Genomic DNA, 13,790 nt, shown 5'->3' with positions numbered 1-13,790 from the left:
TGGTGGCCCAGGCCCCAGGCGCACTGAGCTCCGCCTACCCAGAACAGTTCCGGTGTAGTTGATGGGCAAGATGATGCCCAGGGAGGGGATGCAGAGGATAAGCACAAAGATGATGAGGTGATACTGGAACGTGATGTAGATACGCGCGTCGTCTCCACATTTGCTGATCAGGTCCTCGTTCCTGGAAGAGACGCACAGACAGGGACACTCTTCAGGAGCCGGTGCGGCCACAGCCTAAGTTGGAGGGAGGGAGAGGGAGAGAAGGGTCTCACCCTGCCCCTAAGCTTTTATTTTTAGTTTTAGAATTATCGCCCTTCATCTCCAAGCCTCTATCGTGCCCGACATGCATGTCGCTGAGTTTCAGAGGCATGTCCAAGACAGCAGCTGTCACACACGTGGGAATCCAGGGGCACTTCTGAAATCGAGCAGTCATTCCATCTTTTCTCGCTTCGTGTGGAGAGCCTGCTGTGGCGTGCGCACCAGACAAACCAGCAGTGACACGGAGACGCAGCTGCGTTTTTTAAAAAGTTGTTTCTTTTACTTTGTAAATTAAAAGGGAGTGCTTAAGGTCACAATGAGGTATCACGCCACACTGCCAGACTGGCCAAAGTTAGACAGTCAGACAATACCAAGGGTTGGCGAGGCTCTGGGGGCACCGGGCGCTCTCCCCCACTCACGGGTACCTACCCCGGCACTGCTGCTTTGCCAACAGTTGGTATTATCGAAGGAAATGGACTACGTGCACACCCTATGACCGAGCAACTCCACGCCTGGTTTTATTCCAGTGGATGCACATGTGTGTCAAGAGACATGTATGAGAACCTCACATGCATTGTCTGTAACCGCCCCAAACCACCTAAATGTCTACCAAAGGTGGAAACGGACACAAGAACTGTGAGATATAGGGGCATCTGGCTGGCTCAGTTAGTGAGGCGTGCAACTCGAGATCTCGGGGGTGTGAGTGGAGGCCCCACATTGGGTGTGGAGCCTACTTAAAAAAAAAAGAAGTGTGAGATCTATATGTGTGTGTGCGTACCTATGTATGTATATGTGTGTGTGTGTGTGTGTATGTGATCTATGTGTAATGATACGATATAGAATGAAATACTATATAGAGACAAAAATGAATGACCATAGCTGAACTTCACAATGTTGGGTGGAAAGACCCAGGCACAAACAATATATACTGAAGGTTTTCATACACAAAGTTCAAAAATAGGCAATACTGAACGATGGAGTGAGAAGTCAGGATACTGGCTGTCTTTGGAGAGGGCGAGGTAGGGGGAGGTGACAGGGGGCTGGGAAGGAGCAGGACGAGGGCTCCTGGAGTGCTGGCAATGTTCTAATCCTTGATCTGCTTTGCTACAACTGAGCGGGACCTTGATTTGGGGGCACTTTTCCATACATGTGTTATACTTGAAAAAGAAATTTAAAAGCAACACATGCTTATTACAGAATTTTGGGGAAATACAAAGGAGAAGAAAATCTTTCCCCTCTAATCTCATCCAACCTAAGATAATGACCATGAAGCACTTTGGTCCATCGCCCTTAGTTTTCCGTTGTTGGGCTGGTTTAACTTTGTGACTATGGTATAAACAGCATTTGATGTATGGCTGTGTTGCTTAGCTTTTAATCTGAAGCCGTTTCTGACTGTTCCACGTTCTGTCTAAATGTTTTCACTGCTGCACTGTGGTAAGGGTGATAGTGGCCTCCACTTACAGAGTGCTGGTTCGTACCCAGCTCCAAGGTGGCCTCCCCACCCTGCTGGTGGACGTACCAGAGTTTACCCACCCCTGCTCTCCGGTCAGGCTTGTAGGGTGTATGCATTCAAGCATCCAGTCCAGGATTCAGATTTATTTTTAAACAATACTATAAAGAGCCTATCTTCTAGGCGTTCCAATAATCCCCATTTAGGGAATTATTTAGAGCTCTCTAGATTTTTTTTTTTTTAACTGCAAGCTGTTAAAATACTTCCTGCCCTGGACTTGAGAATTCAATCCCAAGAATGAGGTGGGTGGGAACTGGCGAGAAGGCGGGGTGCTGGAGAGCGGGAACGAAGGGAGGGTCCTGCTGCAGGCTTGGGTGCCAAGACGTGGTCACCTGACAGGAGTGTGCCTCAGACAGGGTGGGGCAAAGAGAGCCTCCAGTCTCAGGAGGGAGCTGAGGGGGGCTGGCGGGACCAAGGACACAAGGTCCACGATGCGCTGGGCCCATTGCTCCCTCTCTCCCAGGGGGAAGTCAGGTTATCCTCAGCAGCCTACCTTACAGCTCCAGGGACAGTTTGCAGTTCTGAGCCTGTCTGCACTCCTCTACTCCATTCTTTCCTCTTCTCAACCCCGACATTCCAACCACCACCCTCCTCCTCGCAATGAATTCTCCTCTTGGCTCTAATCGCTTCCCTTCCGCTGTCTCTTTCTGGAAACCCACTGTATCCACTGTTCTCTCTCATCTTCAGATTCACAGCCACCTCTCTCCACGCCCTGGAACTACCACCGGGTTCAAGGGCACACTGGCTACTCTGAAATCCAAGAAACTCCTCGAGCCTCCATCCCTGACCCGCTTCCTCTCATGTACCAGCCAACACCTTCCTTCCTCCCTCCCACCTCTTCCCCGGCCTCTACTTCTCGGACATCTTACCCACGAACCGCCCTCCCAATGGAGACCCGAATCACTGATGTCCACGTCCTCTCCTTGCTCTCATTCTACTCAACCGGGCGCTCTGGGCGCGCAGGCTGCCCGCCACACCCTCGTGGGCTTCAGCGAGTCCAGCCCTAAAGATTGTGGCCTCTTCCTCCTGCCCTAATGACACTCTTTTTTGATCTTGCTTCCCACTTTGGGTGACCTATCTGCTCCCACAACTTCAATTATGACCTTGTGCACCCATCTCCCAGGCCGCACTCTCCTGCTCTGACCCTTCTCTGAAGCTTTAACTAACCCCGCTTTTCAGTAGCTTGCTGGTCAACTCGCAGGTTTGCCCTAGCCATCTCACATCATTCCCCCAACTCCTCATATCTCATCAGCTCCCAACGAGTGGCATCGCTTTCTTCCCCAGAAACCAGCCCTGGATCACTCCTTTTCTTAACCAGCTGGAGGCCAGGTGCAGACCACGGCCCAGGGACTGTAGCCCCATGATCTCTCTCCAGCTGCCTCCTTCCTTGGTCAGCATCCCCTCTCACCTGGACACTGGAAAAGCGTCCTTAGGTGTTCACCTTGCCCCTGAACCTTCTCCACTGCCAGTGCCCCCCATACTCCTGCCTACAAACAGATTCTCACCCTGAGTGTCCTGCTCAAAAATAGGAATTGGTTCTCTACTGCCTCCAGACGAAAGCCCAGGGTTCTCAGCACGACAGTCAAGGTCCTACTGAGGCTTCCAGCCCCATCTCTTAGCCTCTCTCTTGCCATGTATCCTTGTTTCTAGCCACATCTAGACTGACCATTTCTGGATGCTTCTGCCCATCTCTGCCCCAAACCTTCACTCATGCAGTCCTTTCTTTGTGATGGGCCCTCCACTGGGCCTAGCATGGAAATTCTTCCCATCTTTCAAGGCCTTGCTCATAACTTGCTTCTCCTGAACCCCCTAATTGGAATTAATTTCTTGCTCCCCCAAATGCCCTTTGCCTGGCAACTATAACCCCCCCATGATGAATTAAACATAGTCAGTCTTGTTAATCTTTGTCTCTCCAGCTGGACTGCCTGGGCTTTGTGCCCGGGGACTCTAGCGACCCTGTCCCTGATCAGTAAATGCATGAGACTATCTTCTAGACACAACTCCCAAAGGATGCAGGATGCAAAGTGCAACGGCCAGCCTTCCTGCCTTCCCGGGGAATGTGTTCCCAACGTCGGGTAGGGGGAAGAGGATGTTCACCCAGACACACACACTGCTATGCACACTGACCTCCCCTGACACGCAGGTCCAGGCACGCACACCTCAACAGTTGTGCACAGATTTGCACCAATGCAGTGATATGCTTCTTGTATTTCGTATTTGGCATGTACACGTCTCTCCTGCAACATGGACACGTTTCTCCCCGCCCTGTATACATCCATTGATGTGTCAGCAGATGGCAGAGAAAATCCAGAAAGTCATCCCCAAGCTATCCAGCTCAGACAGCTGGTCAGTTCAGACAGGCCCAGGCGCTCTGGGATTCCCTCCCTCTCACCCCTGCAAAGGGCTGGCTACCGTGCCACCCTGCCCCTGCCCAGCATTCATGACTTTGTTAAACCAAGGAACCTAGAGCCAGCCTGGACAGCCCCCCAAGGTCACCAGCTCCAAAAGGTCATACACCTTAGTGGTCATTTAAAAAAAACATTTTTTAAAAAAGTAAATGCTTGTGGGGCACCTGGGTGGTGCAGTCATTAAGCGTCTGCCTTTGGCTCAGGGCATGATCCCCATGTTCTGGGATCGAGCCCCACATCAGGCTCCTCCGCTGGGAGCCTGCTCTTCCTCCCCCTGCTTGTGTTCCCTCTCTCACTGGCTGTCTCTCTCTGTCAAATAAATAAATAAAATCTTTGAAAAAAATAGAGTAAATGCTTGTTTAAGGGAAAAAAAGGTAACATTCCCTAGAAACTGTTGACAGGGACTGCGTCTCTGCAGGAGGGCTGGAGGTGGACTTTCATGTTTCTCTGAATGAAAACATAGTTAATGTGACCTTGTGCCTGTCTTAAAAATTACCAAAGCAAAACCAGAGAAGGTCGCAAGAGATAAACCATTTCCCCTCCCCTCCCCCCACATGTGGCTAAGATTCCCGGACCACACACAAATTAGCCGCATCACTCACCCCCGGGGACCCTGATGAATGATGTAGGTACACTGGGGGAGGGGGCAAGGCCACGGGGACTCCCCCATCAGTGGGGTTGGAGCTCGAACACCAGAGGCCCATGGCCCTAAGCCCAACTCAGGTTCCCAGGGCCCAGGCAGGGTGCCTGTGCCCCCTTCAGCAGGTCTGGAGAAAGACAGGCACCCTCAGGTGGCTCATGGGGGTGGGGTGGGGTCTTGGGAAAATGCACAAGTGCTCCCAGCCAGGCCCTTGATGGGTGAGCATGGAAGCACATGCAGGAGGAAGTTCCAGGAGCCTTTGCCAAGCAAGCAAATTAGCAGGCCCAGTCCAGCCCCTTGTTGCAGGTGGCCTCTGAGGGGCAGCAAGGCTGTACCCTAAGGCAGGCGCCAGGTAAGATAGGGCCCTGGATGAGGGCTTTGAAAGATGGGCAGGGCAGGATGGACAGGGGGTATTTAGGGAGCGCCCAGGAATGTGCAGGGCTATGAGGCAGAGGCAGAGCCGTGTGCACAGGCACGAGTATGTGCGTGTGTAAGCACGTGTATACACACATACACACAGTGGGGGCAGAGAGTTCGGGAAGGTGCTCAGCTGAAGCAGGGCAGAATCAGGAGCATGAAGTCGGAATCCTGAAGCATGGGGGAATCAGGAGGAAACAGGGGACCTGGGGTCTATCTCCTTGCCAAGTGGGGTCTGGCCCTAAAAAGATCGGGGAGGGGGGGCAAGGGGCTGTCCCTCTGTAATTAGTGCCTAGGCAAGAAAAAGCACACCCTTCTGCCCGCTGTTTTCTTTTCCATTTCAATAATGATGAAAGATGTTCGCAGAAATAAAGCAAATAGCAATGCAGGAAAAATTTCTTTTTCCTAGGGTAGAGTTCATAAAAGCGTTTTTGTATGCGTGAGAAAGTGGTCCCTTCCTGAGGGCTGCGGGCTCTGTCCAGTTCCCATTCCTCCCACCCCCGGGAACCCCAGAGGGCATCCTCTGCCTGGGCAGGATGAGGTGGTCAGGGGGGTGTGGGGGGTGGGGCACAGAACCCAGGCCCAGCCCCAGACCTGCAGGGCAGCAGGCTCCACCCCCATCTCCTCCAAAGTAAGGCAGCTGTGGGCACAAGCTCAGAAAGTTCAGGCACAAAGGGACTCCTGGGTGGCTCAGTTGGTTAAGCTAAGCATCTGCCCTCAGCTCAGGTCATGATCCCAGGGGCCTGGGATGGAGCCCCCGCATCAGGATCCCTGCTCAGCGGAGTCTGCTTCTCCCTCTGCCTGCTGCTCCCCCTGCTCGCTCTCTCTCTGACAAATAAATAAAATCTTAAAAAAAAAAAAAAAGAAAGTTCAGGCACTTACTTCATGGTGACGGTGTTGAAGAACCAGGAATAGAAGCCCTGGGGAGAAAGGAGAGAAGTGTGAGAAAATCCAACCCCGGGCCTGCCCTCCAGCTATGGTAGCCCAGGTGGAGTGAGTCAGCGTCCATTAGGGACCTTCATCCAGGCAAGAGATGGCAATGAGAAAGAGCTTGGGTTCTGGAAGGAAGTGGGCTCCATCTGGAATCTGTGGTGACCGTCCAGGAAGAGGTCTCCCCGGAAGTGAGCTGTGAGTTGACATTCCTGCCATGTGGCATCTTGTTGTAGGAAATGGGGGCTTCGTGGGCTTTGGACCAGAGGGAGAGAAGTGACCCTTTGTGGGGTGGACGTCAGCTGCTTTCTGTCTGTCCCTAGTTGCTTCCTTCTGGGAAATGCCTCCCACACCAGGCATGTGGCCCGGTGGGCTGTCCATGAAGTAGGGGTCTGCCACCAGTGGTCAGCTGATCAATGGGAGCATGACCCAAGTGGGGCCAATCACAATTCTCCTAAAGGGATTAACAGGGATGTGGGGAGAGGAGGTCTCTCTGCACCTGAGCTCCTGCACCTTGGTGAACACCACGGAGCCTGCAGTGGCTTGGCGCCATCTTCAAGGCCACAGGCAGGAGCTTGTCTGAGGAGAAAAGCCCACTCAGAGGAGAGAGGACTGGAGGGGGGATCCTGGTGGTATTTCTGGACTTCCTGGATCTCCCTGAACCCAAGGCAGCCACTTTTCTTGAATTTCCCGACTCAAGCCACAGATTACCTAGTTTGAGCTGGGTTTCTTCCCTTACATCTCAGAGTCTTGCCAATTATGTCTTCCTGTCAAGGTCTTGCTGTCTGGTTTCTAGGTGGTAGGGAAGGGCAGCCTCAGCCATGGAGCTCACTGATGGGAGGCCTAGAGAGGAAGTGTGCTTGGGAAGAGTGTGCCTGAAGATGGGCTGGGGCCCATGGCCCTAAAATCCGCCAGATCTGGTAGCTGATTAAGTCGCCCTGGTGCGTGCTTCCTTCTGGGATTCTGCAGGGTTTAGCAAGATCTGGGCAAAGGTTGCAAGTCTTGATTGACCCCATTTGCTCGCAAGCATATCAGTGAAATAGGCAGGCCCAGCTGGCTGACATTCCCTGGCACCACACTGATTGGGGAAGGGGAACTGCCCAAAGGGAAGCGATGGGATCAGGCAAGCAAGAAGCAGAAGGAAGTTCCTTGCTGCCTTCGGTATAAGGCCCACCAGCTTCCCTGGATTGGGGTTGCCTGAGAGTCAGATGTCCGCCACAGGGGGGACCATTTCTCCAGTTCTGTCCTGGGGAACTAAGATAAGGGCACTTTCTAAAGAAAAGAGGGGCGGAGTGGCTCAATCAATTAAGTGCTAGACTCTTGATTTTGGCTCAGGTCATGACCTTGCGGTTGTGAGACTGAGCCCTGCGTTGGGCCCCATGCTGGGCGTGGAGCATGCTTGAGGTTCTCTCTCTCTCTCCCCTGCCTCTCCCCCCCAAAATAAACAATAAATAAAATAAGGACAGATGCCCAGGTATGAGTCATGGCAACGAAGGGGAATAGCATGCTGGTGGCACTGACTGGGAAAGGCCCCGGGGAAGGAGTGAATCACTAAATAAGAGTTGGGCTGAGAGTCTGACCACCCCTCCCTGCCCTGGAGGGTCCTTCTTCACCACCCACCTTGAGCACACAGGTGTGATTTATTTAGGGAGCAAGTAGGTTTGTTGATGGTCCCTGGGGGTCCTGCACAGTGGAGGACACAACTTCTTGGGACTCCCTTCCACCCCCTCTACTCAGGTGCCAAGGGGGATACCACACACAGCACGCGCGCGTCCTGGAATTCACACAGGACAGGACTGTCCGTCAAAGGGCAGAGGTCGTGAGTAGAAGTGTGGCCTCCATGTCTGTGAAAACTGCAGACACGGATGTGCAGCTAGCCCGTGTGGACTCTCTCTGCGCTCCCAGACAACAGACACCCCCCCACACACGCTCTCCCGCATGTACACCACAGCTATGAAAGGCATAAACCATTCAGAAAACTCAGCAGCTGAACAGCGGGCCCAAGAAGGGCTGCCACTTCCCTCCTTGCCTCACCCCTGAAGGAGAGGGCCGCAAGCTCCCAGGAGCCAGCTCAGCTGACAGGGCCGAGGGACAGTGCTCAGTTCATTGCAGCTCTCTTGGTGGCCCCACCCTCTTCACTCCCACCATGTGGGGTAATGGCCCCTCTGCTGCCCCCAGGCCCCTCAGCCTGGCTGAGGCCCTGAGGCCCTAGCATCATGGCTGGGGCGCTCCAGAGGCCACCTCTGGCCTCCCAGTCTCCCTGCCTGCCTCATTTCTAGCTCTGCAGTGCGACTGTCCCACTGCTGCCATCATGATTTCTCAGCTATTTTTAAAATAAATGATCTTTTTGCCATGATACAAAAAAAAAAAAAAAACATCCAACCAAAGTAATGTTTCTGAAAATAAACTTGAGAACCACCTTGTAAGGTAGGTGTGACTGTCCTTATTCTACCGAGAAACTCAGAGACAAACTTGTCTGCCGCTCCCCACACAGCGTGGGGCGGATCGTGGCAGGTAACACGACCAGGTCTTGGAGGGATGATAATGGAAGGAAGGTGGTTCTCCTCACTCACTGCCTCCAACATGTAACTGTCAGATGCTAACTACAAGGGAGGCTGGCCTGGGTGTGGGGACAGCGGCGGGCAAGACCAGGTCAGCGCCCGCTCTCGCTGTGGAATCCGACACACAGGACTGATCGGGTAGATGAGGGATCGTTACAGACTGGGTTAAGAGCCAGAAAAGGGATGCATTTTCCATGCGTGTGTAGAGAACAAAAGATCTGGACCCACGTGGGGTGGATGGGGCTCCTGGGGCAGCAGTGCTGGGGCTGAAATCTGAACAAAGGGTCAGTCGGTGTATTAGCCCCTAGCAGGGGCCACTGGGGAGGGGGACAGGGAAAAGCAGGTGAAAGGCCGTGTGGAGGGAAGGAGGTGGACTTCTGAGGATCTGAAAGGTGGCCAAGGTGGCAAGGACGGGGTAGGTGGGAAGAGAAGGACAGGTGGGCAGCAGACCGGAGCACGAGGCCACGGCAAGGCTGCTGGGCTTCATTCCAAGAGCACTAGGAAGCCAGTGAAGGGTTACACAGGGGACTGTGTGTCCCCGCTCGTGGGGATCGCTCTGGATGTGGGTGGACAGTGGATGACACAGGACACAAGTGTGGACATAGAGACTGGTTAGAAGCCAGCCTGGTCATCCAACAAGAGACCAACGGGGGCCTGGACTGGGGGCAGAGGAACAAGACCGGGAAGGTGACAGCAGTACAACTCAGTAATGGACTGGCTGTGCCTGGGGGCCTGGGCCGCACCAAGGGGGTGCAGCTGGGTGGGTGGTGGCCAGAGCCTGAGACCAGGGATCTAGGAACAGGTGGGTGGAGGGATAGCGTGGCATGTTTCAGACATACTGAATCCCAAATGCCTTCACAGTATCCAAGTGGAGATATTTTGAGGGCCATTGGATAAATGTGTCTGGAGCCCACAGGGAGGTTTGGCTGGAGATGGAAATTTAGGAAGGTCTGCGGAAAGGAGGCAGTTGAGGTGGTGAGTATGGGTGACACTGCCCAGGAGCGCGAGGAAGAGGTCTGGGACCCGCTGAGGGAAACCAGCTGTGGAGGACGAGCCTGCGGAAGGGACAGAAAGGAACAGATGGAGTGGCAGAAGGGAACCCCAGAGAGTGTGGTGTCAGAGAAGCAACCAGGGCTGCCTGTTCAGGAAGGGAAGGGCCTGAACTGCCGTCTACAGGGCCAATGTTTCTGAGCGATCAGAGGAGATGAGAACTCAGGAAAGTCCATCAGATTTCACCTTGCGGGACAACTGATGAGCTGTCTGGGGGAACGGAGGGGCGGAAGCCACGCTGCAGGGGTTGAGGCGTGAGGGGGAGCGAGGAAGTGGAGAGTGCGGGTGCAGACAGCTGTGATGGTGCAGAGGGAGTCAGGCCGCTGTGGGCTGTGGCGGGGCCCAAGACCGTCCCTGACATCCTCCACAACACTCCAGCTCCGTCCCATTACTGCGGCGTGCCTTCCTTGCCCCCTTTGGAATTCATGCCCTGACCACCGTCCTGTGTGCGTTGGTCTGGAGTGTCTCAGCCAGGGAGAAGGTCCCATGAAGCAGGACTTGGTCCATTTTATTCACTGCCCGGCCCCCAGTCCCCAGACCAGCGGTGGCCCACAGAGGGGCACCAGGGCAACTGGCTGAGCAAATGAACAAGCTTGGGAGAGGACTGGCATCCGACGGGGAAGAGAAGGGGGAGAAGACCGGGCTCCGTGGGCAGGGTGGAGCAGGTTGAGGGAATCCTGCCTGATGTGAGGAATCTCCTACGTGAAGTGGGAGGTGAGTCCTCGGCTTGGCGTGGGGGCTTGGGCAGGACCCGGGTTGTGACGAGGGTTGAGGATTTGAGAAAAGCAGGTAAATTAGTTTTAAAAATCCCTGTAAAATAGTAGAATTAACTAACTCTTACTTGGCAGTAGGGATGGTGAACAGCTCCATCCTTCCGATGGGGAAGCAGAGCCTTGGCAAAGCTGAGGAATGTGTCCAAGGTCACATTGCCAGGTGGGGTGTCGCTGGCTGCCAAGCCCCTGAGGGTGAGCGTGCTCCTTCCTGCACACGGCAGGGCTGCTGTCCAGAGCCAGGAACCCTCTGCGCCCAGGCCCACCCTAGCACTCACCTTGTCCTTGTGTTCCATCTCCAGGGAAATATCCGAGGGAGATGTCTTCTCACTCTGCTCCCCATAGATCAGAGAGGTCAAGCTGCAGCCAGGAAAAGCAGTGAGCAGGGAGGCAGAAAGGGAGAGAAAAGGCCTCAGGCCTTGCTGTCCCTCTGGCTCCCAGGCCGAGAGCTGCCATGCCCTCCTGTCCAGGACCAGACATGCCTCAGCTCGTGCGCTGAGCACACAGCTCTGGGGACAGATGGTAATCACCCCTGTTGCCAGGTGCCCAATGTATCCTGGGAGTCACGGGATCCAGAAAGTCTGAGATTCTAGAAAAAGGTGATCTCGTGCCCAGAGGTGACTGCCACCCCCCGCCCCAAACCAAGTTCTCTTCCTGTGAGGAGGGCCAGTGCAGGGGCAGGAGTGGGTGCCAGGAGGACACCTGCTGGGTCCTGGTTGTGGTGGCACATCCCCCAGGGGAGGCGAGCAGCTCAGTCGCCCTGACCCCCAGCGTCCCCTCACCTGTCATTGTGTATCAGCAGAGCCAGGCGCCCGTAGTCCCACGCAGCTTTCCGGAGGAAGGAGTAAGCCAAAATGATGACCTACAGGCCAGGGCAGGGGGTGTGGGGATGTGTCTTCTGCTTGGCCGGCCCCTGCATCCGTGTGGGGAAGACCCTGTCCCGCAGGTTCCCAGGGACACCCTGGGCTCCCCAACAAGGTAGCCAGCTCTGTTAGGGTAAAGGTCGCGCCTTTTTCAGCTCTGGATGCCCAGTGCCTGTCAGCTTCCCTGCACAGAGTGGATTCTCGGAGTTTGCGGTGTCATGTTCAGAACTATCCGACAAGAACGTTCCTTGAAGGGGCGCCTGAGTGGCTCTGTCGGTCAAGCCTCTGCCTTTGGCTCAGGGCATGATCTCGGGGTCCTGGGATCGAGCCCCACATCGGGCTCCCTGCTCAGCGGGGAGCCTGCTTCTCTCTCTCCCTCTGCCCCTGGTTGTGCTTTCTCTCTCTCTCTCAAATAAATAAGTAAAATCTTTAAAAAAAACATAATAAAGAACATTCCTTGAAGAAATCAGCAAGGGGAGAGAGAAGGGAGGCCCGAGGGCAGTGGCCAGGTGGGCCTCTGGCCTAAGCGCAGGGAAGGGAATCTTAGGAATTCTGTCTGTTCCTGTAGCCCCCTCTTCCCCGACTGCCCTGGACGGCTGACGTTCAGGGAGCCTTCACCGCTGCGGCCGGCGTGCATTTGGAGAGCCGAGGCCCCTGCTGCGTCACCCGTGACTGTTTGATGGTCTGTGCCTCCGAGGCCTCACTGCCCACCGTGGAGCCCAGGACTTACCACCCACAAGAAGATGTTGAGTAACAGCACGGTGGGGATGCCCCCAAAGGGCTGCCCCTGCAGGACGGTGCTCCGGGAATTGAAGCATTCGTTCACTGTCATGTTCTGAGTCTCTTCCACCATGTTCAGGCTGCCGGGCGGGACAGCCATCCTGGGAGCTCCCTGGTGACAAAGGGACACTCAGGTCAGACAAGAGAGAGCCTCTCACTCTGTGAGCACCGAAGCCTGCCGGGGACATGGGGCGGGGAGCACCGTGTGTCCATCGCCAGCCCGTAACAGGTCAGGGCCGGAGTCTCAGCCCCGAGACGCCACACAGCCCTATCCTGTAAGACAGCAGCTTCCCCAAACCCAGAGCCATGATGGCAGAAGAGCCCAGAAATCCTGGGAGAGTTTTTATTTTGTACGCATTACCAAAAGAGTCGTCAAATGTACCTCCGAACGGATCTTCCCTATTCCTACCTTTGTGAAGCTTTTCTTGCATAGAAACGAACAAATTTCACAAAGGTGGGTAGGACCCCAGAGTGGGAGCGCTCAGTTTGGAGAACAGAGCTGCATTCATGGGAAGCCCGTGCAGACAGGGTCTAACATCCTATGAGTCTCTGATCCAGTTTCCAGAAAAGGAAGGTTCCTAGGACTAAATGAGGTAAAGCTGGAGGGTGCCTGGCACAGAGCAGTGACGCGGTAAATGTCACCGTCTTAATGTCGAACTTGAACCAGGGAGATCGGTGCCTGCCCAGGGGCCTGAGCCAATCCAGTGAGGGCTCAGGGTCACGGGCATCCATATTCTCCAGACTTGGAGAAGCGTGGGAAGCATCGATGAAAGCAGGAAGTGACTAGTAGCTTGCTTGAAGTTACCTGCAAAGTTGTTCTGGTTTTTAAAGGCCATTCCTTTTGGCTCCAGACCTCATCTCACCCTAGGACCTCTTTACTCCCATTCAAGAAAAGTAGGCTCGTAGACAATTATCATATGATTTCTCTCATCTATGGAACATAAGAACTAGGATGATCGGTAGAGGAAGAAAGGGATAAAGAAAAGGGGGGTAATCAGAAGGGGGAATGAAACATGAGAGACTATGGACTATGAGAAACAAACTGAAGACTTCAAAGGGGAGGGCGTGGGGGAATGGGATAGACTAGTGATGGGTAGTAAGGAGGGCACGTATTGCATGGTGCGCTGGGTGTTACACGCAACTAATGAAGCATCAAACTTTACATCGGAATCTGGGGATGTACTGTATGGTGATTAACATAATATAATAAAAAAAATCATTATAAAATCNCAAAGTTTGAAAGAAAAAAAAAAAAGAAAAGTAGGCTCGTTCCTTCCTTCATTCATTCAGTAGGTATTTAGTGAACAGCTGCCTTATGCCAGACCAATGCTGGTGATGCATCAGCGAACGTATTAAAGGGATCACTCTGACCCTTGATTTGAGAATAAATGGGGGGGCGCCTGGGTGGCTCAGTCGTTAAGCGTCTGCCTTCAGCTCAGGGCATGGCCCTGGAGTCCTGGGATCGAGCCCCATGTCAGGCTCCTCCACTGGGAGCCCGCTTCTTCCTCTCCCACTCCCCCTGCCTGTGTTCCCTCTTGCTGGCTGTCTCTCTCTCTATCAAATAAATAAATAAAATCTTAACAATAAATAAATAAATAAATAA

The 13,790-nt window shown here is 53.9% G+C and overlaps 1 protein-coding gene across 7 annotated transcripts in view; it reads right to left on the bottom strand.

Moving 5' to 3' along the window:
- The window catches only part of TMEM63C (transmembrane protein 63C), a 69,110-nt gene that overhangs the window by 23,969 nt on the left and 31,351 nt on the right, over positions 1–13,790 (bottom strand). For all 7 annotated transcript variants that reach the window (XM_034642792.1, XM_034642796.1, XM_034642795.1 and 4 more), the window contains exons 4-8: positions 12,138–12,299; positions 11,327–11,406; positions 10,823–10,904; positions 6,116–6,153; positions 39–181 (exon numbers count right to left, since the gene is read on the bottom strand). In XM_034642792.1, the coding sequence (XP_034498683.1) occupies positions 39–181; positions 6,116–6,153; positions 10,823–10,904; positions 11,327–11,406; positions 12,138–12,299 (505 nt within the window). The remainder of the gene's footprint in view (positions 1–38; positions 182–6,115; positions 6,154–10,822; positions 10,905–11,326; positions 11,407–12,137; positions 12,300–13,790) is intronic.

This window comes from Ailuropoda melanoleuca, chromosome 14 (genome assembly GCF_002007445.2).
Source record: "Ailuropoda melanoleuca isolate Jingjing chromosome 14, ASM200744v2, whole genome shotgun sequence".
In the NCBI taxonomy this organism is placed as follows: domain Eukaryota; kingdom Metazoa; phylum Chordata; class Mammalia; order Carnivora; family Ursidae; genus Ailuropoda; species Ailuropoda melanoleuca.
The sequence above is the reverse complement of the archived record's forward strand: the minus strand, read 5'-3'. Positions and strand labels throughout refer to the sequence as shown.